Raw genomic sequence first — 27,182 nt, 5'->3', positions numbered from 1 at the left:
CAAAAAGTAGTGATCTATATTTTATGTGGTTAGTCATTAATTCCATTTGGATTTTTGGCGCTAAAAGCTTCATCAATGTTGGATCTACGTCGGTCAACACTGACAATATTGTGATTATTATCAATATTTAATTTTATAATTCTGTGGAAAGAGGTTTTACGAAATTTCTCAGTAATCGTTTTTCTTTAGTTTCGCGCGATCTAAACTTGTCGTACTTTCTGAAAAGAAATATTCCGCATATATATAGTTGTATTGTATTTTTGCCAAAAAGTTGTTGTTGTTCCGCGGTGAGTTTATTTTACAACCTCGTCCCTAGGGTTTTTTACGTCTATGACATTCAGTGTTGGTGTATTTCCAGATATCAGCTGCAGTAAGGTGTTAGAACCTCGCCGTATTATATCAAAGAGAAACAAAAAGCGATAGGGACCAACCTCGATCCCAGGACATGTTGTCTCTTTTTGCATATCGGACGGCGAAACGAACATGGCCCTGGTGGAGGCTGGTCAAAAATCTTTGATTTTCGCAGATTTTTAATTAATGCACTCGTGTCTCGTTTATCCAGAATTTTTTACTTCTTATCGTGATCGTTAAAAATGGAACTTTTTAGTGAAGACTGCACTGTGAAGACTAAGTAGTTGTGGAGGTGGCTCTAAAGTACATGTTGTTGTTTTAAAGCAAGTATATGTTTTTGAATATTGCCTGAAAACAACGCAAATCATATATTTTATCGCTTTGTTAAAGGCAGTTTTGCCTATGTATTTGGAAAATTAATTATTTTTCATTTACTTGCTGATCTCTTTCCAGTTAAGAATAAGAAGAATATTGTTTTGGCCATCACCTCTAAGCTTCCTTTGTAAATGATCGGGTAAAATAATTAATGGAATTGTTTTTTCTGCTGCTCTATTAAACTTGGAGCATGGGAAGTTTGAAGCAGACGAGAGCTTGCTTGGAAGTAGTGATGCAGTGGAAGGAAAGCAACGGAAATGTTAAGATTTTATTTGACCATCCAGAATCCTCTTTACCTATCCCAGTTAACTCCGTTACGTTAAGTTGAAAACAGAGGTGATACGTTCTGAAACTTCAAAGAAAATTGCAGCTCATCCGCGTGTTCTCTCCGGAGAATGGTAGCTACAGAAATCTTTAATAGCACTTAAATAGATAACATATTTACATGGACACACCTGTTACATTGGACACATGCTCGACAAAACATAGACTCTAAATAATGAATTTGGTACATCATACAAAAAAGGTTTATACAAATGGCATTTATATAATGATAAAACTTCGATCTTATTTCCCCCAGGTTGCAGCTATTCGAAATTTACGTATTTCCAATCCTTCCAATATTGACGTATATATACAAACATGGTAAAGCTGCATCTCACAAGAACACAGTTGTCCAAAATGAGATCATTGGAACAATATGTATATTCTTGCGGTCGGAAGGAGTTGCTCTCCGATGGGGTACAAGGTAGACTTTTCACGGTCAAACCTTTACAGTAGCAACCTTAATTAAACACAATTTACAAGTAACACGGCGTTAAAATGTTGCAAAATGACAAAAATTAATCAGTATATATCTAAAACATATTGCGTAATGCTTCGCAACCTTTTTTTAATTTCTAGTAAAAAACAGCCTAAATACACTATTTTGATTTAAAAAAAGATGGCGGATGGTTAGGCTATAATGTCCTAATTACGCTATCATAGACAAAATAAGCTATTTGGACAATCTTGCCCAGGACCTTGTTCTAGTCAATTGAAAACGATTTTGGTTGGTGCGCACGTTTACATGTATAACTTTTATATCCGCCATGCAAATTCTATGAGATTTGAACTAAGCAAAGATGACTAAGTCAGCAAGTAGTACAGGAAAAATGATGGCGCGATCGACAAAGATTGCGAAGATATCGTCGATTAAATTTTCCATCTCCTTAGACTATTCTCTCCAAGTTAAGCTATTAAAAATCTCCTAATTTAGCTACTACCTTATTTATGAGAAATAATCTAATTTGCAGTTCTCCCTAACGTCTAATGCAGGAGGAAATGATAGTATTTTGGTATCCTTAGATATTTTTGAGGATGACACTTTGAATATATTATTGAAGTTTTAAACGAAGATGAATATTTAAATGAATTCGCAAACGATCTATGTGAAGACGTAAGTAATTTTTTGTTTTGTTTGTGCTGGTTTGATAGAAAAAGTAAGACTAACAAGCTAGGCTGCTGGGGGAGGGAGGGAAAGCCTTTTTGTATGTCACAGATATGACCACATTATTATCATTTAGGATCGAACTTGGTAATTTTTCCTGTGAAGTATGTGACAAAGTGTGCAAAAATTAAAGGTGGATTAAAACTTCATTAAGAAGCACAATAATAATGAGTTTGAGGCTAAAAAGGAAGATGAACAAAAGGAAGAACTAGTTGACGAAGAATTTATAACTAAACTTTTAAAAAAGTCATTGGAAAATGTAGTAACTAGGACAATGTTTTCTCAGAAATTATTTCAAAAGAATTTCAAGCATATGAAGAGTATGGTTTTGACAGAGCTATCTCACAAAAAAGAGTACATCAACTTCACCAACATAAAATTAGCCATAACAAATCATCATAAAAATTCTATTCTTCATACTATACAAATATTGTTACACATGCTATAAATCTATACTCCTGAAACATAAAAAAACAATGTTCTGTGGACGACATTTGTATACTTGTCACTAAATAGTTATTTAGAATACATATTTATTTTTGATGTTAATAAACATAAGTTATGATATGTTTTTGCTACTTCCTTGTCTTTTAGAAATTACAGTTCTAGGGCAGAGATATTTTAAACAGGGCCTGTTCTGTCGACCTCGAAATTCTAAACAGACTGTCTCTGTTAAAGATTGATTTTGTAATGTATTTTACTTATTTTTTGTAGAGAAAAAGAGCGAAGCGAAAAAGTCAAAAGATCAAGAATCAATTGACGAATCATCACAAGTTCGTGAATACTTTACACGAACTCGTGTTCTCTGTGTGAAATATAAACGTAGTTCTTACATTGTATCGTGATATTTCAAATAATTTACAAAGAAGAAAGTTCGGGAATACTTTACACGAACTCGTGTTCTGTGTGTAAAATATAAACGCAGTTCTTACATTGTATCGCGATATTTCAAAAAATTTACGCAAAAGAAAGTTTGTGAATACTTTACACGAACTCGTGTTCTTTGCATGGAATATAAAAGTTATTTTTGCACTGACGTTGCAAAGATTTTAAACGAATATGGTACAAAATTTTCTTAACATGAACCGATAAACTCCAGAGAACTTTAAGAATTCTGAATTCATCATGAAGAAGTGCACAAAGTGAATTCATTTTTCCAGCAGCACTCAAGCCTATCTTCAACTTTTTCTAAAAATGCGAGTAATTCACAATGTCACCAAATATACATTCTACAGATATTCTCACTTTGCTCATGGCCTCATTTAACGGTCTTTGATTAGTAGTATATTCGCATCGTTAAAGGGCCATATTATTTGTGGACGAATGAGGTATGCAAGATAACCATAAATGCACAATAACTGTTCATTAGGCGAATGTGAATGTTGTCAACTTTGAAGTAATCCGGAAGTATTCAAAAGAGCACAATCGCGTCTCCTACCCTCCGTAGGCCCATACAAACTCGCAATTTAACCGTTTAGTCCAACAACGCTTTAAAATTTAAAAGAATAGATCTGTTTATTGCCATTGTATATAGCTTGTTGACATCTTTTGGTTCGACATATTGGACGGATAGTTCCATCAACAAATAATCCCCAGCAGAATTTTACTCATGACCAGCATCAGCATACTCTCTGAGCTTTATTAAAGCTAACCAATTTTGAGTGAGGTCGCACAATTTGTACTTAAAATGCTGATAAATCAAATTTACACGAAGTTTGAAATCATACGTAGTTCTAGAACGGATCTCCCAAATCGATGGATCATGTCACCATACCCACATGGATAAGCGGTTTTATATATATCATACGGTTGTTTTGTTTTGTTTGAAAATGAGATTGTAACAGGTACTGGAGATGAGCAATAACTTATTTTGCTACTTTCCTCACGGAAAAGTCCGCAAAAGAGTAGAAAATGTATAGCAATGCCCACATGGACAGAGTTTTTGTTGATTACACAGTTTAACTCAGCAAGCGTTTTTGATTCAGAAAGCGTTGATCATCACGACATGTCCTGTGATCGAGGATGGAATTCACGCAAACGGTCAAAGGTTCCGGCAAGCAAAAATAACGCGCAGATCAAAATAGAAGTCCGTAAATTCCTGTATTATAATAAGGGAAGCCCTAGGTGCAACGTAAAAGACGAGTGCGTATTGAAATTTGCGCAGGATCTATGCTGAAATTTGCGCAGGACTCCATTTACTATGATTAAAATTTACCACAGGCTTTTTGACAGCGTTGATCAAAACATCCGGTGAAAAGTGTTCATCTTATATTATACTCGTTTTGAAAAAGTATCTACTCTGTTCATGGGTCCACGCACAACCACGTTCCCAGGGGTTCTTGCCTTATTGAGATGTAGCCCGAGCGCTAGCGGATTTGACTTATCAGGCAACAAATCCTGGGGACGAGGATGGTTCACGCAACTCGTTGATTTTTACCTGTTTGGAGGCTGAAAAGAAAGAATGCTTTTTGGCACTACTTCTATTTGTCTTAGACATTAATTTTATAATTATTCACAAAAATGTTTTATGAGTTTTGCAGCAACATATTCATGGGCTTTCTTTTACCATCTAGGAGATGACGTCAATCTGGATTTCATCCCACGAAAAAAATTACCATATAATGGCGGCTTTTGACGAGTATCATGTAAACACAAGAAAATGTGTCTTTATATTTGCTTTATTATTTTGAATTTTACTTAATATATGGTTAATTGCTATTCTTCAGTATAATCAGGATAAGATGAACTTTTTTAAAATGGGCGGAAGTTTATGAAAAAAGGGGGAGAAGTACTGGAAATTAAAAACAGGTAAGCAAGTGTGAATGTTTAATATATTATACAATATTTATTAACAGTTCTTTTATACATGAAATAATACTATTATAAATAAATAAAAATATTTTTTACAATATAAAAATATTTATATAAAAATATTTATATAAAAATATCTATAATTTTTTTTTTATTAATATTATTTTAACCATTCTAAATAATTGTGTCAGTTCTTTTATTTTCTTCTCGACTGCTTGTGTATATTTTGGAAGAGCGAGACACATAATTATTTTCAAAATACCCACTATACGTGGGTATTCTGTCGTCACGTGACCAGCCAGGGCCAGGGCCTTGTTCAGGCCTTTAAAATATAAAAGGTCTAACAAGACTTGGGGACGAGGTTGAGAAAGTATATCAGTTGATGTTTGTCATGCGGCAAGTTTCAGACAGTTAAAAAAACACGTGACCTTGGACATGTGTCAAAGAAATATAAACGAAACAAGGCTTGATAAAAATTGAACAGAAAAATGTTTCAGTACGTTTTACTACAAATAAATTTATTACAATATAAAATAAAACTAAAAAATGGACTCGTTCCTCATCTAAAAAATAAATAAATTTCATGAAAGAAAGTTAAAAATAGAAATAACAAAAGAGAAATATATCCAATTGTATAAATTACCGTCTCACCTCACAAACTGATTGTTGTTTTTCAAAACAAAATCATTTGAAATGTTTACTTCGTCCTGTCCTGAAAGATAAAAAGATTTGTTATTTCAAAGTATAGCTACTTAAGTATTAGAACAGCCATCGCCATGGCCATGTCTTCTAAATGAGAGACAATCTGTCAATTTGTTCATAAAATCCTTTTATAACGCGAAATTTGTACAATCGCTATGCAAAAAATAAAATAATTTTGGATTACGAAAAAAAAGTTTAACATCGTGACATTCTTATTTTAAATGTTTTAAATATCTTTTATTTTAAATATTTTCACATCTATATTATCTAATTCATGCTAACAATAATAACATTCAATTTCCGAAGATATAAAATAAAAAACAGTCTGGGTACGAAATTTTATTTTTACTTCTTCTTTTTTCTTATAAAATTTATTATTTTTAATTTCGTTATAATATATACTTATCTCTCACAGTATCTCCTCTCATTATTTTTACATACATAAAAATTAATGCTGTCAGAATTATTAACAGCTATAATTATTCACTGTTTTTTATTAAAAATACTTTCTACTTTGGACTGTCACAATAATCTACTTGACAACCTCAACATTTTATTCTTAAGTATTTTATTCATTTTATCCAATTTGTTATAAAAAAATATTTTTGACATTCAACACTTTATTCTTAAGTTTCTTAAATTTGAATTCATTATATCCTTCAATTTGTTAATTAGTTTACTTCACTCAAATAAAAATCATCCATCCTTTTATTATTGCGAATCATTTCATTCGTTTTTTAACTTTCATTTATCATCATTATTATCAAATTAAAAGAAATAAAAATTCAATCTTCTTTCGAATTTTTTAACTTTTAATTTCTTCGCACCAAAATTTAAAAAAATAAAAACATTCCATACCTAAATATTTTTTTAAACATTTATTTAATCCTTATTATTTTCAAATTAAAATAAAATACAAATTTATTCTTCTTATAATTTATTAAATAAACTTAATAACTTACTTTGTATTCTTTTATTTTTTGTCTTATTATTTCCCGGTTGTGTTCACTCGATCCTCCAGCAACATCATAAGCTGTATATCCATCTTTATCTTTGATCGTCACATCAATATTTTTATGACGTAACAAAACATCAACACATGAGATGTAACCATTCCATGCAGCATAATGTAATGGTGTGCGGTTCTTAACATCTACACGGTTGATGTTTGTTACATCATGTTGACATAACATATCTAATATTGTGTGACGATCAAACATTGCAGCCAAATGATAACTGTTTTGTTTCCATCTATTTTCCGCCCAAACATCACTCCCATATGAGATGAGTATTTCCACCATTGATGTATTGTTGGTGTAACATACTGTCCACATCAATGGTGTGTGTTCAACTACATCTCTCATGTGAACGATGTTTGGATGAATGGATAGCAATTTTTTCAGTTTCTTGATATCGTTAGTTGTAAAAATTTTCACGATATCTAAAAATAAAATAATAAATGAATAAAAATTATAAATTTATAAATTAATGAAACATGATAACGAAAAACTTATGACATCATTAAATACTTTTTTTAATGTAAAACATTTTATAATGTATTAAACATAAAAAAAGTAATTGTGAAAACACAGAAACAAAAAATATAGTAATAATTTATTTTTATTCAAGTTAATATTAATATGTTGACGTCATCATGTATAGGATAATTTGCATCAGGAGAAAATTATTTTACTTGTATGAACCACGGAAATGTTTCAGTTAAAGTCGAGACCCTAAAATTTTTCTTAAAATAATTTCACATGACATTTTTAATAAAAATCTCGGAAGTAAATATAGGTATTTCTACAATCACTACGATAACATAATGCGTTTTTATAAAAGAAACCAACCTAGTCTAACACTTTCGTCCCCAGGGATTTTTTATCTATTTCTTATTAAATAACAATAAGATAAATCTGGGCTAGATCTGGAAACGTGGCTGGATAGTCTGCTTATTTCATGAGTCTTCAATTAGCTTTTTAAAACAAATGAAAAATTTTACCAAATATTAGTATTGTCTAATCTAGCACTCTTGTCCCTAGGGATTTTTTTATCTATATGGCATGTGGGAAGACGGCGATGAATCCCTAAAACCGAGGCTGGCTAGTATGCTTATTCCAAGACTTTATTTAGTTTCTTACGAACAAAGAAAAAACTTCACTAAATATTAATATTGAACAAATAACGCTTTTTCAGATTGTATGGAGAAAATTGCAGGATCAAGACAGAGCATAATCTCAAGCACGCAAAAAGAGTTTGTTAGTTTTTTCAGTTAAAGTTCTAAAAAAAAATTAAAATTACACAGCTCTTAGTAAATAATCCGTTACTTTTAAACGGGTGTCTTATGAAAAAAAATGTAAATAAGAACCAGCTACTGCTTTTATCAAAATTAAATTTTCTCTCACCTCACACGACCAGATTTTATCAACATTATTTGTTGAATGAAACATATTCGTTTTGGTTGAGTATGATATAGTGATAAAAATAGAACAAATTGTACGCAATATATTCGATTTCGTCTGCGCGAATATTTCAAAGATTGTTTTTCGACACGCGATCGGTTTTTTATAAGAACAAGTTCTAAAGAACACGAGACTTAGGTACACAGCTCTTAGTAAATACTCCATCAATTGTAAACGGGTTTCTCATGAATAAAAATAATGTATAATAAAAACTAGCTACTGCTTTTATCAAAATTAAATTTTCTCTAACCTCACACGATCAGATTTTATCAACATTATTTGCTGAATTAAACATATTCGTTTTGGTTGAGTATGATATAGTGGTAAAATTAGAACTACTGTACTCAATATATTCGATTTCGTCTGCACGAACATTTCAAAGATGTTTCTCTGACACGCGATCGGTTAAAAACTGTGCGGGTTTCTTTATAAGAACAAAAAAGAGCACGAGCCTTAGATATTGCAAAAATTCAAACTCAACAGCTTTAGGAAAAAATTATTGTTAAAACAAAAAACCAGCCGAGTCTAAATTTTACGATGAAATGACTTTTGATTTGCTTATGATTGTTTTTTCCCCGCCGGATGGTTTGTATTAGCAATAATTTTTAAAAAATGTGGGAAACTTGAAAACGAGGTTATTCATTACTATATTGTAACTAACTTGAAAAACAGGCTTTCCCTCTGCAAATTTCTAATGTAATTTTTACAAAAATCAAATCACATAGAAACGAGGCTGTAGTCGTTATAAGAGTTTTGCTGTTAATAGCACGCCAAGCGAGTTACAGTGAGAAATCGCATCATATAACATTGACCAACTTTGTACAAAGTGATCAACTTCAGGGAAGCCACTTTGTATGGAACAGTAAAGTGGTACGAGGCATCTTGCTTGAAAAGTATTCAGCAAAATTTAAGTATGGCCGAGAGCCACGTGTTTAAAAACGAAAGGTAAATGTAAATAGTGTTTCCGAACTTGGTGCAAAATTCGGTATGTTAAGCCAGCTTTAGAGTTTGTGTTGGAGTAAAATTGAATCTATGATGTATATTTACAAAATATGCGCTTTAAATATCAAAATCAACTGCCAACACTAACTCAGACTCACACGCTACACTATAAATTCGGGGAGTTTGTTCGTTCTAATCAGAACAAGGAAAGAAAAAATCAGTCTAAATTTTACGACGAAATGATTTGATTTGCTTATGATTGTTTGTTTTCTCTCACCGGGTGGTTACTATTAGCAATATTTTTCAAATGTGGGTAACTTGAAAACAAGGCTTTTCATTACTAACTTGAATAACAGGCTTTTCCCTCTGCGAAGTCCATATAACATAGAAACGAGGCTGTAGTCGTTATAAGAGTTTTACTGTAAATAGTACGCCAAGCGACTTACAGGGAGAATTCGCATCATACAACATTGTCCAACTTTGCACAAAGTGATCAACTTTCAAATTATTATGCGAAATTTAAGTATGACCGAGAGCTAGCTACGGGTTCAAAAAGGAAAGGCAAAAGGGAATAGTTTTTTTAAACTTGGTGTGAAATTTGGTATGTCAGCAAGCTTTAGTGGTTGTATTGGAGCAAACTTGAAGCTTGAAGGTACATTTACAAAATATACGCTTATATTCGTTACAGCCTGAAATGTTCCTTATTATAACATGTACCGGTAAAAGTAGTTTTTATTTTGTTATTCATTTCAAAGATTCATAAAAACATTTGCGATTGATTCTGCTAAAATTTCTTTTTGTCAAATGTATTTCTCTCGGGAGTAGAGAGAGAATTGGTGTTTTAGTCTTGCCGATGTTCTTATTTTGTTTTCTTTTCCCCAGCCTCATTGTTTGTATCGCTAAACGAGTTCGCCAACTAAATATATCTGAGCATGCAAAGTTTTGTTTGTTTTGATTTTGCTTTGAAAAATTCGCTTCCCCGAAAAGTAGAAATATTTTATAAAATATCTTTTAACCAATAAGAAAACTGTTTATTTAGAATTCAAAATAACTATCCGGTTTTTAATACCAGAAAAAGTGCTTACAGTCAGAATGTTAAATTGGTCACATGTTTTTTTTGTTTCCCGTGAAAATCAAATAGATATTTCGCTGGTAATTAGCCGCCGAATTCGCTATTCCCAATTCGCCTCGTAAAAATCCCCCTTTTGCAGGTAAATGTAGGTCTCAAAAGGACGTTCTCACTTTGCATACACTTGTTGAGCAGTTTATCTTCTTTAACTCAGCAAAGTACGATATAGCCATAAATAATGCGTGGTTTGAATTTAAATTTTAGGGATTTGCTCTGACATTTGTTTGCGTCTAAACTTTCGTTTGAGAAAAACTGAATTAGATGTCCGAGAAAAAAGCTTAGCTAACTAGGCTAAACTAAACCAGAAATAATGCAGAAAATATGTATTACTTTTAAATTATTATTAATCTATGCTAAACAAATGATTTGAATAAATCGGGCAACCACGAGATAGTAATAAAATTAATGGCAATATTTGAACAAAATTTTTTCTATTGACAAAACTTGAAAACTTTATTAATACCAAGTGAGAAGTTTTGTATCACTTTTATTGACAGCGTGCGTAAAAAACAACGTTGATTTGTAAATTTTTACGAACATGCGTACAATTTATTAGGTAAACTACATGATAAGCTTTATATTTTGTTGTCACGTATTCATATATAGCAAGAAAAACACACTGATTGATTTTTTTTCTTTTCTAAAAAGTATTATCACTTATTAGTTTAGTCATCGTCATAAAATATAAATAATATCATGACAGAAACAAGCGAGTTTAGTTTGGTCTATGACACCACAGCAACATCAGCGAACTACATTTTAGCGGAAGTGTTTTTGCCTTTGATGTTTTGTTACTCCAAAGCCTCCTTTTAGGATATATATTACCAATGTGCAGAGTAGCTTTATTTTCACTTGATAACACTTAGTTTCTCTTAATTAATGTCATATGACCGAGAAACAAAACATTGTCGAAATTTTACAAAAGGAAAACAAAAACGTCTAATAACCTCTTACGTTTTTAGTAAAGATCTGTTTTAAAAGCAACACCAGATGGAAAAAAAATTCTTAGAAGATTCTAGGACTAAATTCGTTTCAGACAATAGTGTCATTAAATTGACTTTGCGTGTCCCATGGTATAAGTACAGTAATAAAATAAATGTTTAACAAATAATTAGAATAATTTGTTTGTTGTAATATGGGTAACGAAGAAAGCAAATATTTAAATATTCCGCATTCTTTTTGTAACAGGTAAATAACAACATGAACAAGAAAATTTTTTAATAAATGTTAATTTTTTTAAATCACACAATTAGTCAACACTTATTTCTGTCTATTTTGTCACGCTAATTTTTTTATGCCTATTTTGTGACAAAGAGTGTTGTGGTGATTTTCTAGCTTAAAATTATGCTGATAAAGCGATAACTATTTCTCTTACCTTCAAATTGGACACCCATGACTTTTGGAAGTCTAAAAAAATTGAGCACATGTTAATATTCCTCAAGCCTGACATACTTTTTAACACATAGCTATAAAATGTTTTGAATAGAAGTTAAATAAAATATTACTCGTGACGATAAGAAACAGTGCTGTCATCAGATACACCAAGATGATTTTTAGCAACTACACAAAACTTGCACGATTCACCAATTTCCATGTCATCAACGATGTATTGATTGCAAGAAATGTTAGTTGCTAAGTTATTCCAGGTTAAACTTTTACTTTCTTGTCTACTAACGGTGTATTTAATAGCGTGCTGTTGCCATCTCAATATGCATGATTTACGTGACAAATATGAGCAAATTATATTGCTCACTTTTCCAGGAGGATAAAGGCTAAAATTATTAATATTGCATTTATATCATATTTTTTAACAAAACTAATGACTTTTACTTAATAAAATAAATTAAAAAATGATCAAAATTTTGTCTAATAATTTTTTTTTATTTTCATGCTTAGCAGCAGGTTAACATTTTTAACATCAGAAAACTCTTACAATGTTTTTATTAAGTACAGAATAGGCCCTGACACATATGTCGTGATTTTTTTGCCTCTCTAGAACAAATTTCACAAAAGAAAGGAGAGAGGATTGTGAAATGATCACACTTTAGTGATCTCGTGGGAGTTTTTTATTTTAATATAACACAACCATTACCATCCAATTCTTTAATATGAATCACTAAATTTAAATTTTTTTAAGAACTATTCAGAAGAGAATTTGTTCTCTATTGTTTAAAAATTTTACTTACTTTTTCCTAACGATCTCGTGCGCATTTAGGCGTTCAGCCGTTGCATAAAAACCAACATGTTCCAAATCTTTTATCATTTCTTTGAATTTCCAATATTGTGGTTTTATGTTAAAAACTATTTTATTGTTACTTTCCATGGACTTTGTGAACGGTATTTCTGTATCTTCATCGTTTGAGACTTCTACATTGTATTCAACCAAATGTTCATCTAACAGTTTACTGATGATATGACCAGTTGATGATTTTACTGTATCTGATTGGTAAACGTTGGACGTTGAAACAAGGACCAGATTTTGTGTTGCTCTGGACATTGCTTCTAACGTCAAATGTTTTAACTTGCAATCATTGCTTTCAATTATACAGATGCATTCGGCTGCTTCAACTCCACGACTTCCCTCAATAGTAGTGAGCAGGTTATAAGTTTGACTCTGTAAGGGATTTTTAACTGTGATATCATCACAATTTAAAACTTTCCAGTCAGTGTACTTGTCGTAGCGAAGACAATCAATTTTTAACAGTTTCAGTAATCTGTAAAAAATATCCTTTTGAGGAAATGTGTTATATATGAACAAACGTTTAGTGGCATGATGTAAACATACATCTTGTAAAACAAGTGCTAAAATTGGTATAAACTCTTTGTCTGTTGTTGGAGTTTTTGCCGGATGTATCAATAACGGTTTTGTTCCTTCGATATTATGACCGATTGAATACGCTGTATTAAATTTTAATGAAGTGTCAATTCTAACATTACCCGAAAGATCCCCATCTGGTATGGAAGCTGCAACGACATCAATATCAACCGGTGTTTCAAAACTTTCTTCTTCTCCTTTTATTATCGGCGTGACATTGCTACTGGTAGTTTGTCCTTGTTGTTGCGGTGGTGGTGGTGGTTGCTGCTGCCGCTGCTGCTGTTGTTGTTGTTGTCGCCGTTGTGGCTCTTGCTGCTGTTGTGGTTGTTTGGTGGACATTCCTTCTTTTGATTGCTGATCGGGAAGCTTCATTGTTACCTTGTCTTGTTCTACTTCATTTTCAAAAGCCTTTAAAAACTGAAAGATTATCCGGGTTGTTCTCATTGCTCTGTTCAATTTTAAAACTTTCATTCCTGTTTCTTCATACTTGTACTTGTCATGTATTGTGACTCTTTGGTGTGAAATTAATGTTCTATGTTTCTCAATGGAATGTGGGAAAAAAATGATGAAAGAGTTATTTAATTTGTCTTCAGTTTCCAGATAGTGTTTAAGCAAAGATGATTCTTCCTTGTTAAATAACTCTCCATTTAATTCATCAATTATTAGATGCAGGTTTTGGTCAACATGTTTCTTAACCAATGACTCTAATAACTGGTATGGTGTTGGCACTTCATTCATTTTCAAATCCTTAGCTAACTCGACATTATCCTTTACAACAACTTCGACAGCGGCTTTGTAATTAAATCTTTTAGTGTGATTGACAATATCCCGTTTAAGCAATGTGTTGCCGTCCCAAATAACGTAGTATATGACCGATCTATTCTCAGAGCGCTCGTAAGCTACTTCCAAATGTGCTAAAGCTAGCACTGTCTTACCACTGCCTAGAGGACCGATTATAATTTTTTTTAAAGAGTTGTTGTATAAATGACGGAGTTGCTGTGGAGAAAGTATTAACGAGCTTATTTGTTCGTGGACGTTTTTACTGAGTGAAGGAACAGAATAGAGTGCTTTTCTTGTAGCCATAAAACACATGACTTTACCAACTATGTTGATATACCGTTCTTTGTTGTCCTGAACATTATTTTGTACTTGTGAGCTTTGCAAAATATTTGAAAAGAACTTCGTCATATTTCTATCCTCAGCCAAAGTTTTTTTGGAGAGTAAGTTGCAGTCTACACAAAGGTGGATATTTTCGATATCTTCGAAATGTGGTGCAGCTACAACATTAACCATTGTCAGGTGACCATTTGTAAGATATTTTTTAGTGATGATAGATAGCTCCTTCAAGTCTTCTTCGCCCGCTTTGACTTCATCTTGTAGTCTTACTGCGTCGGTTGTTTCTGTGTATCTAATGTTGACGATATAATTTGGCAACACAAGTAGAATTCTTTTGTTATCATTAATTGTGCTTTCCAAACTCAAAGAAAATTCTTTATCCAGTTTTAGAAATCGAATATGTTCCTTCGTGTTATAATGAGTAAATATTGTAAACAACCGAGGTTGTAATTCGATTATAACATCCTTTATCTTTTGTGCGAATAAGGAATGTGTGACTTTTGGCATTGGGGGTGGAATTTGGAGTGGTTCTTCCATGCATTTACCATTGACGGTGAAATAACGCTGGATGTAATCTCTTTCAAATGCTTCGTACTCCTTAGGTTCCATTGTTTGCAGGCTACCACCACATATAAATTCAATATTTGTTTCTTCTCTTTCTGCTCCTACAATGCATTTTATCTGTTCAGATATTCTTCCACTGTTGTGGGTTCTAACATCAAAATAGCTGGTTGTACACTTATGTGCTCGGACCAGTGCAATATCTAATTAAAAAAATTATTTTATTTTGCAACATTTCTACTCAACCAATTTTAATCTAAAGTGCTGTACAAAACAACGCGCTAGAGACATTAAATTTTTTGTGTAGAATACTAAACATTATTTTTCAAGAATCTTTGCAATAATTTTTATATATTTTTGCGTTCGCATAGCCAAAGTAAAACTTTTGTCGATGGAAGTGGCTTGCATCGTTGAAATGATTGCTATTCTAACAAAATCTTGACAATGTTTTTTTTATGGTTCGAATAATGTTTTAAATAAACCCTTAAGATTAAATTTGTTCTACTTGTCAATATAGCTTTCCCAACTTCTTTTACTTGTGCTCTGCCCCCATGCACAGCTACATTAGTAAGTAATGTATTTTTTTGTTCTGTTTTGTTTTTATTGTTCCAACTCCTTATTCATTTTTTCCGTACTAGATAGAATACATTATCTAAATTTACTCACCTTCAATTGGAATCAAATGAGTTTTACTTTCACTGTCAACTAACGTAACTGATAACCCATTAATCGATTTGGCAATGTGATTGTAAATAATCAGGATTAGTGTACCTTCTTCTTCTTCCACAATGTAATCGTTGTCGACATGAAGTTCTTTTGATTCTATCGCAAAATTTTCAGTAATGATGACTTGTACACTTTTCATAGACCAGTGGGAGCAGCCATCTTCAAATTGTATTAGAAAATCTCCTCGGAAATTTTTTAATAGTATATAACTAAGAAAAACATTAAAATATAAATTAGAATAATAAGTAACTGTATGAAATATTGTCCTAAAAAACGATAAAATTTTATTTTCTGAAAGAAAGGTATCTTCTTTCTAGGCCGTTTTAAGTCAATAGTGTTTAAGTGACAAGTTTTTGAACGACACGATGACAACAAAGGACTTTACTGTTCCCATTCCGTCTTTCAATTATAATTGTTTTGAATGTTCCTAACTCCGTTTTGGGTTTTTTTTACATCAACTTGAATATAAATAGTCCATTCTTTAAGTTATTTAGATTTTACTTAATGTTGTCTTTGTTTTTATTTACTTTACATTTTTGTATTTCAATCAGTGCTGTCATAATTTCAATCTGCTGTACTCTTATCGCTGATGACTCTCCTATGCATTGAAATCATTACAGAAAAGTGATTTAGTTACACAAAGATAAAGTGGAATTTAATTGAATGGTAATTTATTTACTTTACCATATTTGCCTTTTATGTTAAGTTGACAGAATCAATTTAATGATGGAACAATATAGAAAAAGAATTACACACCTGGGTTGTTCTTTTATAGTTTCTTCCAACTGAGAACTCTTCTGATCACATGATGATGAAGAAATTGTTTGCTTTACTATTTCCACTTCGGCTGCTAATCGATTATAATTCTCTTTATTCTCTTTAATACCACCTTTGTTTTCCTGAATATTTTCTTTATTTGCTTTGATGTCATCTTGATTTTGTTTAATACCATCTTCGTTTTGCTGAATACTGTCTTTATTTGCTTTGATGTCATCTTGATTTTGTGTAATACCATTTTTGTTTTGCTGAATATTGTCTTTATTTGCTTTGATGTCATCTTGATTTTGTTTAATACCATCTTCGTTTTGCAGAATATTGTCTTTATTTGCTTTGATGTCATCTTGATTTTGTTTAATACCATCTTCGTTTTGCTGAATACTGTCTTTATTTGCTTTGATGTCATCTTGATTTTGTGTAATACCATTTTTGTTTTGCTGAATATTGTCTTTATTTGCTTTGATGTCATCTTGATTTTGTTTAATACCATCTTCGTTTTGATGAATATTGTCTTTATTTGCTTTGATGTCATCTTGATTTTGTTTCATACCATCTTCGTTTTGATGAATACTGTCTTTATTTGCTTTGATGTCACCTTGATTTTGTTTAATACCATCTTCGTTTTGCTGAATACTGTCTTTATTTGCTTTGATGTCATCTTGATTTTGTTTTATATTTTCTTGGTTGTCTTTTTGATTAAAATATTGAATTTCAATCTTTGCTTTTATAACTTCGATTTTAAATAAGTCTAAGTCATTCAAGCAACCAGATTTCAAATCTTTAATTTTCGTTATGTCGTATCCGAGTCTTCTTAATATACCTTCTATGGCATTCCATAGCTGATTATATTGTCCTGAACTCATTGCTCTTCCATGCATAACATTATTGCGCTCATTTCTGATTCGAATGATGTCAGCACCGACACTGTAATCATTTGGTTGCGGTGTTCTGGTCCTCCATCCACCAATTGGTGCTTGTATACCGTGACAACAATTAATTAGAACGTCACATAAAATAGTGATGTCAAACAATTCCGAATCTGTTTCCTTATCTTGCGGAAAAACGATTTCCAGCTGATCTCTTTTCAGATGGTTTAAATGTTTCTTATATTTTTTCAATGACAAATATAATTGTTTCTTATCCCTTGGCATATTACCACGGGCTGGGTCATGTAAAATTTCACGTAAGTGGTCACAACATTCATTGAGAAGCGTGACCAATTTAATTTGATATTCATTGTTAGTGATCAATGCGTGGTGAGAAGATCCTGTTGGAGGTACTGCCGTTGCCATGACTATAATATCTATAAGATAATTTCAATTTCAATTCAAGAAATATCAATAAAAGTTTTTCATACTGTTTATCAACAAAATTACTAGAAGTTCATGGAAATTCGCCTATCGCAACAAAGTCGATAGAGATACATTGCATTTGTTATTTTGTGTCCTGTAGCAACATTAGATCAATTAATTAAAAGAACAACAACACACCCGCGTTGACGCTCTTTCTTCAAAAATGCTCTTAACAGAACGTTTCTTCTGTTTCTACATATAATGTTTATTAGTGCGTTTGTTCGTTGTTTCTACGAAACAAATCATAGTTTTAATACTATTAAATTAATTATTCAGCGTATAGGTTGTAGTATACCGATAAACAATTTGTAAAATGGCTATTTTTACTTTTACCGTATTGCTTTATTTGTTTTTCATCACAACTTTTTAAAACTGATGTGAGATCACATTTTTTTACTTTCTCTTACAATAATATTAGAGAAAGGGTGACTATATAACGAATTCTTTACAACTTAAGACTTCACAGTGTCCCAATTTGTTTTTAAGATATAATTTTGCGGGTTAAAGTTCTGTATAACTGATTTTTGAATAGTTTGAAAAAACAAAAGATAAGATTGGAATTTGAAGTCCGTTTTCGAATTTTGCTCCACTCTACCCCTCTTTACTTCTTCAGTCTGAATGGAAACACTCCAGCTTGTGCTTTAACACCCATGTGTTACCACAGTCTATTTACGCAACGTTATCAGTAAGGAAAACAGCCCAAGGCTTTTAAAAATATACATAAACTTAAATTCCGTCAAAGTGCGAGTATAATAAGACATTTGGCTATTTGGCAGGCCAGTCAAATGATCATGTAATCATTCAGTTGAGTCAAGAGATATATCAAACCTTATTGATCTCAGCACAGCATTCGCTACAGTTAGTCATGAAATGTGTGTTTTTTATGGGTTAACGACATATTAGGATACTCACTGTGTCAAATGGTAGCTGCAAATAGTGACGGGAATATTTTCGTGGATATTCCTGGCAGATGAATTCTTGTAAATTTTTTCACGGGATAACGACTAGTTTGTAGTAACAAGCACACTTCGAGAGAACTAATTTACTTATTTAATCCTTTATCATAATATGGTGACAGTGTATAAAAAGAATGGGTTGTTTTCATTTTCTTTTGAAGCCGCTAAAACCGTTATGTCTAATTTGTTAACTTTATCGACGTTACGTCACGACGTTAAAGCCTTTTAGACTGCCGTCAATCCGTTATGAAATTAGCGAAGCCATTGCATTGCACTTTTGAGTGTGAGGCTAAAAAAGGGATATCTTTTTGACGCAACTGGCATCAGCTGCTCCACCCTAGATAACTGGGGATTACCTACATTCAAAACTTGATTAATTAACCAGCGCTGTTTGCGACAAAAAGCAGACATCTCTGTTCACTTTCCCTTTTTTATCACGTCCAACACAAAATTTGATGAAAATTCAAAAGGTGTCTAATAAAAATTCGAAAAATATATAAAACTACAATAATACTATTTAATAGTTATTATACTGTTCGCATTTCATGTTTCCGCAACACGACTTTTTTTCTCGCGCGCAAGCAGACAAATAGAATACGGCTTTTATTAAAGAGATCAAAGAATGTTGACACAAATGTCTGCGGTCTGGTGAGTACTCTTTACAGATGACGCATGTGATTAAAATAAACCTTCGCAAGTAAACCACATATAAATATTTGTGATAAAAAAAACTTATAGACAGTTAACCTGAAATAGCTGACTGGTAAATGATAAAAATGATCATAAAGCAAAATAAATTCAAAACTAGACTTATTTAAACCGAAGTTACGCAAAATTTTTCAAAAAGGTTTTTACGCGTTATAAAGGTACTGCCCGGTAAAAAATCAAAACTTGATATTAGTTACATGGAAAAGTAAAGAAAAAAGTATTTTAAATACAACCAAAAGTGTCTCTCATAAAGGTGGGTTTCCATTAGAGCGAATCTTCCTATAGATCTAAAATTACACAAAATTTTAGTGCGACAGGAGTTCTACGCTGTAAATGAGTTTCAAATTATTATTCAAATTATTATTTGTGCGAAATTTTCTGATGTGAACACACGCATTTCAAGATGGCAGACAGTTCAGAAAAAAGAAGAAGCTGTGGCCTTAATAGTAAAAAAAAGAGACGAAGAAAATCGCCATTTTCTCGTGTTCGTCAAATTTATAGAGAGAGAGAATTGAAAGGAGTGCATAATCAACTGCTTTAAGAAGTGAAATTGCACAATGAGGGCAATAGTTGTCATCTTGGCCAAACTTGGTGATTTTGTTGTAGGGTCATTCTTGTTATTTATATAATTTCAACCGCCGCCTCCGAATAAGAATCAATATACTCCTCATCCTCCGGAGCCGTTATATTTGATTTTGTGTCTCTAATTTGAATACTTATCAAGCCAAGACAAAAAAGAGTATTCCTTTAAAATTTGACACACGATTCAAGGTCAGCCAAACCTGACACCGATGCAGATTTCCTTTTTAGGTTATTCCTTTCCTTGCTGTATCTTTTTTTAAGTTGTCTCATCTTTGAAAAGCTTAACTTTAAAACAGTTGAATTTAAAAACATTTTTTCCAATTAAGTAATAGAACAAGCTGAATACGCTCAAGGTTTAACAGCGCAAAAATATAGCGCATTGAACTGACGAAAAAGGATAAACTTTACCCTCTTCACATCCTAATTCATCCTCAACCTCCCTCCAAGCATTTGCCACTCGATCTTTTTTCTCGATACTCCTTTGCAACTTTTTTCGTATAGACATAATAAAATTTCGAACAGCCTCTGCTAAGTACTCATCTTCCCTTTAAGTTGCACCTATTTGTTTTTCCCATTTAATAAAAACTTGTTTTACAACACTGCTTGCTTCATAACACATATGAAACTATTTCTTGTGCTCAACACGTGTAAGCATGTGCTGAAGTTACACTTCAATAGAATCTATTCAATTTCTTTAAAAGGCACTGTTGCACTTTCGGGCGAAAACTCAAAGCGATAAATATTAAAACTTTGTGATAATTGTCGCTCTAACTATCGCACTGAAATTGGGCGATAAGAGCAAAAAAAAGTGTCGCTCTGGAATTTCCACCAGTGCGAAAAAAAATCAATGGGTCAAAAAAGCCAGAGCGATAAGAGAACTCGCACTGATGGAAATCCAGCTTAAGTTTAAACAGAATTTGTTTACTTGACCATGCCATTCTCAATCCTCATCTTTACTGAACTTCGAAAGCGGAAAAGGACTGGGTAAAAACATTAATATGCGCAATTTATGCAAGGACGTATTCATTGATTTACCCCGTGTAGAGATTGGCGCATGCAGTTAGAAAAATAAAGAAAAAATGTTAATGATATTTCCAATAGAATTTTTTTACAATTATCAATCATGTTCACAAACAGAAATGTAAACATAATTGAATTTCAGTTTGAGCCAGAACGACTCAATAACAAACAACAAATTCCCTCTTATAATGACAATGAAGCAGACACACCAGATCAGTGAGTGGTGCCTATGTGTAAAAGTGCGAGAGGATGCCTATAGCTGTTGACTGTTTATGCTGTAACGAGGTGGACACTATAAATTACTTCCAGCTAAGCTACCTATAAAATTTGACCTCACATTTTTCTTTTGGTTGTATTATAAATGAGCGCCTGCGTATAAGGTTTCTGTTGTGTTTTTGATAAGAAATGTATAACAGAGCACGAAGATTTCAACGCTGTTGTGATTTTAAACAACACTTTGTGGACAGCGATAGTCGCTCTTCACAATCAGGAAAGCCGTAGACTTAAAAAAAAGGACGAAGTTTCTAACAAATAAGTCGCTAGCACTCTTGCTTCCAATCTTTTTTGAAGATGATATTTTTAGATCTTATCGATATGCGGCATACCGCCAATTTTATTGGTTTGTTCATAACCACTTGGGAAAAGGTGTTCGTCGGGTGATGCCATCTTGTGTCGTGTCTAGGATACGTAGAGAATATCCAGGTCCGAATAGTGGTGTATACTGGCTTCCAAGAAAGTGAATAAATACCTGAAATTGATTTTTCTCACACAAATTAAGTTGACGACGAGAATATTTGATTGTAAATTAAAAATAACAGGCTTTTTCAGAAGAGGCGTGCGATCGCACGCGCATGCCTTGGCACACGCGTAAAACACGTGCGATGGCACCCTTCGAAATAATTTTTGGAGACTCGTCAGACAAAATGCCCGCCACATTTCCAGCTTGTTCTGAGATGTCCTTAGCTCGTTTAGAACGCTCATCGGACAAAACGTCGATAGATTTCCGTCTTGGTCGAACACTTTTTATCCATCAGCAAGCCTATTCATAGCCAACCTGACCATCCTAGCTAATTCACCGACTCCTGACTTAGTTAAAAGAACTACGTAGACATGAATCTCTTTTGCCTGACCCCTTCGTCGTTGGTAACCAGGTCTTACACAAGAAATCCAGCCATGCGGTTCTTAACTAATGCGGAGGTGAGCGCCGACGAAGCACGGATGAATCAAGTCTGCAAAACTGCACTTACAGGCGGAACAGACATTTTATCATGGATTTAATTGTAGATAATTTCTTCATTTGACAAAACAATTGGAATCCATAGCAAGTCCGAATTTACCGAATTTTTTTCTTCGTGCCCCAAGTGTTATTTAAACAATATAAATTGGCAAATGTGAAATGTTGCTACGGCTATTTTTTTAATCAAAAACAGCACATCTACTTCGCTTGTTACAGACAGACTAGAACTAGCGTAGTAATGTACTAATTTTTAAACCCGTGGAAGAAACCACGTGCAGAAATTTTTTTTAATTTGTTGTTTCTTATCATAAAACATTTGTTTATTCAATGAAAAAGATTTTAACAAAATAGGCAACGTGAATATGTCCCAACATAAATTTGTGACAAAGTATTTACATTCATTGTAGTTACACAACCCGCCAGTAAGATTAAATTGGCAGACAATGAAATTCCTAGCAAGTGAAATGACTTTAATTTTGTAACGTGATTTGTTCTAACCAATCAAGAATGTAAATGGAAGTTGTTAGGGGGATGTTTTTTATAGTCGCTTTTGTAAAAGAAATATTCTTACATACATAAATAACATGCAATTATATATTATTAATGATTATATCTAATTACAAATAAGGTCGTTCTGCATAGACATAATTACAAACTTAAATTTATGGAATATAAAGCTTCATCCACGACTAATCTATATTATTAATACCCGTCTACGTCTGTCTGTTACGCAAAATAGTACGGCAAGTAGCAAGACACACGCAATGCGGTGTAAAAAGGGCAAACAAATCCGTGGACTAGCTTTAAATAGTCTCTTCACCGAAGAAGGTTTCAGTAAACAATAAAAAGTGATGTCAGAAAGATACAAGATGCCCTGGGGACGAGGTTGCTCCTAGTCAGGAGGTTAGGAAGTCGAACTGGCTTAACTTACATAAAGGCCGAAATGCACGATTGTATTTTAATGTCTTTTATTTATTTCCATTTTAACATTTGACGTCAATAAATCAATACACGTTCATTTTTATTTAATTACTCTCATTCTCCTATCGCTATCACTTTCGTCTACCTCAGATGATATGTCCAAAGTTCATATCGCTCTACTTTCGTAAACAACAAAATCCACCTATTTAACATTACGCGCGCCATTATTATTCCGCGCTAGGGAAGGGAACTGGGTTCTAAGAAGGGGTGCCTGATAAAATCTTCCTTGTGTTCTTCTTAGTTAAACTTGATGAAAACGAAGTATAAACAACACGCTTACATTTATCTATCTGCACAAAATCTTTTATTTCAAGAATTATTTATCATGCCAAGTGTAAACTGTGCTGTTATTGGCTGTTTTAATAGCACTAAGAAGCTGCGAAAATGGAAGAAGGAACGATGTGAAATTCACGAAGTTAACCATGAAGAATGTTCATGTCAGCGACCGTTTAGTTTGTATTGCTTTCCAAGCGTCCTTAGAAATAACGAACAGAGACAGCGTTGGATAAAAGCTATGAGAAGAATTAACCCAGATAAAAGTGATTGGGTACCAAAACAAAGTGACAGGGTATGCTCTGTTCATTTTGTTGATGGAACAACTTCCCAAAAGTATCCAGACCCAACACTAGAATTGGGGTACGACACTCCTGTTACTAAAAAACCTAGGAGGGAACTATTTCGACATTCTCTGGAAAAGTCATCTCTTGATTCAGAAGATGTTCCCAGCAATGAAGCCCAAGAAGAGGAACCTTGTTGCTCAAATATTTCTGACGCATCAGGATTTTTTTCACCGACAATACCAGACCACTCTTACACTATTTCTTCACCGCCTACATGTGAATCATGCAAAGACAAGAGCGAAATGATCAAATCTTTGGTCAGTAAAGTGAACTCCTAAACTGTACAAGTAAAGAAGTATAGAGGCAAAGCCTTTGAAATTGTTAAAAATACAACAATGACTTAGAGAATCATTAAAAGTGATTCCAAAATGAATTATTACACTGGTCTATCTTCTATCATGTTATTTAACACTCTGTTATTGTTATTAAAGCCTTACTTACAGCAAGTGAATTATTGGAGGGGGTCAAAACGAGCATGTTTAAGTACTAAAATAAAGCGTCAAACTAAACATGTGAAAAAGTTAACACAGCGTGATGAGTTTTTGTTAGTTTTGATGAAACTTCGTTTGGGCTTACTGACAGAGGACCTTGCAGATCGTTTTGGAATATCACCATCAACATGTTCCACAGTATTTGTAACTTGGATTAAAATTATAAGTAGAGTTTTGGGTGATGCACTTGTTGTCTGGCTGCCAAGAGAAGCCATTCGTGATAACTTGCCTAAAACATTTGCCAAAGCAGGTTATTCCAAATGTCGGGTTATAATTGATTGTGCTGAGGTGTTCATTGACAGACCAAAATCCTTAACAAATCAAGCATCTACTTGGTCAGACTATAAACATCACAATACTTTAAAATTTCTTGTTGGTATAAGCCCTTCTGGATATATAACTTTTTTATCTGATTGTTATGGTGGGCGCGCGTCTGATAAATTTATTACAAATGACTCTGGATTTTACGATTTGTTAGAAAGGGATGATGAAGTTATGGCAGATCGTGGATTTCAAATCAGAGAAGAATTAATGTTACGTTTTTGCAAATTAGTTGTTCCACCAGGTGCACGTGTAAAAAGTCAGATGACAAGTGCTGAATGTAAAAAAACTAAAGATGTAGCAAATTTAAGGATTCATGTTGAGCGAGCAATTAACAGAATTAAGTTTTATCGCATACTCAAGGGAGTGTTGCCTGTTACAATGTTACAACATGCAGATCATATAGTTAAATGCTGTGCTGCATTATGTAACCTAAAGCCTGTATTAATTAAAAAGAAACCAGAAAAAACTACTTGAACACTTTTGTAAATTTTCTTTTTTCACATTTTTTGCTTGTTTTGTAAATATTTTTACCAAAAAAAGTTGTCTGAGTTATTCTGTTTTTTTAATTATTGTTATCTACTCGTATCTCCCTTTGTTTACATGCGCACTCATTCTAATATTCTGATACTCCTCTTTTAAATTACTCTCTACTCCTTGAGCAGTTTTCACAGGCTGGACGAAGTTCTCAGCTGCTGAAAACACTCGAGCAATTAGTTCTTCCTTTCTTCCACTTATCCTTAAATTTCTAACTCTCAAGTAGTTGTTCAACTCTTCGACAGACATTTTTGATATTAAATCGTAATCCATGTTTGTTTTAAATGTTTTAAAAAGTTGGTAAATAATTTGATAGCTATAGCGCGATGTTTATACTTCGTTTTCTCAAGTGCACTGAATCTTAGCGGCACCCCCAAATGGTACCGAGACTCCCGGCCGGGATTACGTAATCGCATAATGTTAAATAGGTGTATTAAAATTATCTCCTTTTTAATTTCGTCTATCTGACCACGAAATTGTTTATATGTAATATTTTCTAGCACAAACACACTCCTCGATATTATTAAAAAAATTATCGTCTTAGTACACCCCTATTTTTAATTTTTTGTGAGAAACCTACTGTAATGCTTTCGATAAACGCTCGCTACGTTTATTTAAACTCTTTCTCAATTTATTGTTTTGTCCTTTCGGTATTTTCTTTTAATAAACGCTCATCTAATAAGACCACCACCTTTTTCTTTAAAGAGCTGTTTCAAACTCGTCCCAGCAACTTTTGTCTGTTCATTAAAAAAAAGACACAAAAGGCGCTGGGGACGAGTTTGGGGCTGTTTAATAATGATATTCATGAAGCCTACTTTAAACATAAGAAAGAAATAAGATATGATAAATGCTGCACTAACTTTTAATATAATGATAGAGATAAATTAAAATTGTAAAATTTTATTAAAAGTTTCTCTCTTAAACCTTCATCTCCAGTTCTAAATTGGACGCCCCTAAAGATACACAGCCGAGCGTTTTTAAAGCATTGTAGTATATGTATTAAATTCCTTTATATTAGTACTAAAAGTATTAGTACTTAAAACGTCAACGAAGGAGAGTTTTTGTTACAAAAGTGTATTTTGGAATGCAAATATTTTCAAGTATTTATTTATTTAATTACAAACAACTTGTCATGAGAAGAACATGAATCATCATTTTTTTACTTTTTTACACTCTCTTGCCAAGTTCTATACTTCACCAAAGTTTTTGTCATCAACTCCACTTTTATTGCTCATTTAGGGTTACTTTTCTAATTTTTTTTGCAAGCTATATTTTTAGTAGCCATCACCGTCAACCTCGTTCAAGGGCCTCTAATTGCTGTCCCTGACTATGAGAAGAAGAAATATTGTCGGATGAGGTTGATTTTACTCAATTAGCATTTATTTTATATGAAACATGTTTATAGGAAACTCACATATGAGTCTCTGTATTAAAAAAATTAGGAACATTTGCTACTAGATCGCTGTGATTAATTTTAAAATAAAAGGTTAAGAAAAACCTGAGTCAGACTGACAATTCTTACATCAACATTCTATCTGTTTTATAGATGACAAAAATGCAAGTGAACAAACTTAATGCAAGAAAGCAAAATAAAAAGACAAGGAAATAAGGAAACCAAAAAAACACAACATGAAAAACAGACAACAGCAGTATAAAATCGAAAATATCACTTCAATAATATTTCAAAAAAAAAATTACTAAAAAAGATGAAGAAGTGACTAAACTCACCAGTGTAACAGATTTATTTTATATATATATGTAATTTTATGTCCTGTCCTGATATTCTTTCAACGTTAAATGCTGTTCGGCTGAAAAAAAAAAGAAACTTTGAAGAAACAAGGAGACTTAACATCGAAATTATCAGTCAATAAGATTTTATCAAAATAGATGGAGAACAACTGACTAAACTCACCCGTGAAACAGATTTTATATATAAATATTTGTATATAAATATATATTTATCTTTTTTTAAAAAATGTGCTGACGTTAAAAGCTGTTGAACTTTCTTCGCTGAAATCTAAAAGTTTATGACAAACCAACCCTAAAATATATTATGTTGTCTTATTAGTAATCGTCATGCAACATTGATTACACATATAATTATTCTTTTGTTCAACATAA

General features: G+C 32.6%; 2 protein-coding genes across 4 annotated transcripts in view; one reads left to right on the top strand and one right to left on the bottom strand.

Annotated features, from left to right (window-relative positions):
- Positions 1-5,028: 5,028 nt before the first annotated feature.
- The window catches only part of LOC130614664 (uncharacterized), a 29,494-nt gene continuing 7,340 nt past the window's right edge, over positions 5,029-27,182 (bottom strand). The window contains exons 1-10 of one of the 3 annotated variants that reach the window (XM_057436100.1): positions 26,974-27,102; positions 26,790-26,869; positions 16,236-17,559; positions 15,420-15,688; positions 12,448-14,956; positions 11,767-12,033; positions 11,637-11,668; positions 6,691-7,169; positions 5,678-5,738; positions 5,029-5,589 (exon numbers count right to left, since the gene is read on the bottom strand). In XM_057436100.1, coding sequence (XP_057292083.1) covers positions 5,724-5,738; positions 6,691-7,169; positions 11,637-11,668; positions 11,767-12,033; positions 12,448-14,956; positions 15,420-15,688; positions 16,236-17,548 — 4,884 coding nt within the window. In that variant the 5' untranslated portion in view covers positions 17,549-17,559; positions 26,790-26,869; positions 26,974-27,102 and the 3' untranslated portion in view covers positions 5,029-5,589; positions 5,678-5,723. Of the gene's footprint in view, positions 5,590-5,677; positions 5,739-6,690; positions 7,170-11,636; positions 11,669-11,766; positions 12,034-12,447; positions 14,957-15,419; positions 15,689-16,235; positions 17,560-26,789; positions 26,870-26,973; positions 27,103-27,182 lie in introns of those variants that run through there. The other 2 variants (XM_057436101.1, XM_057436102.1) reach the window with 2 other exon arrangements.
- On the top strand, positions 24,081-25,001 carry LOC130614463 (uncharacterized). Its single transcript, XM_057435890.1, has one exon. The coding sequence runs from the start codon at positions 24,081-24,083 to the stop codon at positions 24,999-25,001; it is 921 nt and encodes a 306-aa protein (XP_057291873.1).

This window comes from Hydractinia symbiolongicarpus, chromosome 11 (genome assembly GCF_029227915.1).
Source record: "Hydractinia symbiolongicarpus strain clone_291-10 chromosome 11, HSymV2.1, whole genome shotgun sequence".
NCBI classification, from domain to species: Eukaryota; Metazoa; Cnidaria; class Hydrozoa; order Anthoathecata; family Hydractiniidae; genus Hydractinia; species Hydractinia symbiolongicarpus.
Note: the sequence above shows the minus strand (reverse complement) of the source record. Positions and strands in the feature narration are given on the sequence as shown.

What these genes read in the sequence shown, in the direction of transcription:
- LOC130614463 (XM_057435890.1), top strand. Translation starts at nt 24,081, where the DNA reads ATGAATTATTACACTGGTCTATCTTCTATCATGTTATTTAACACTCTG.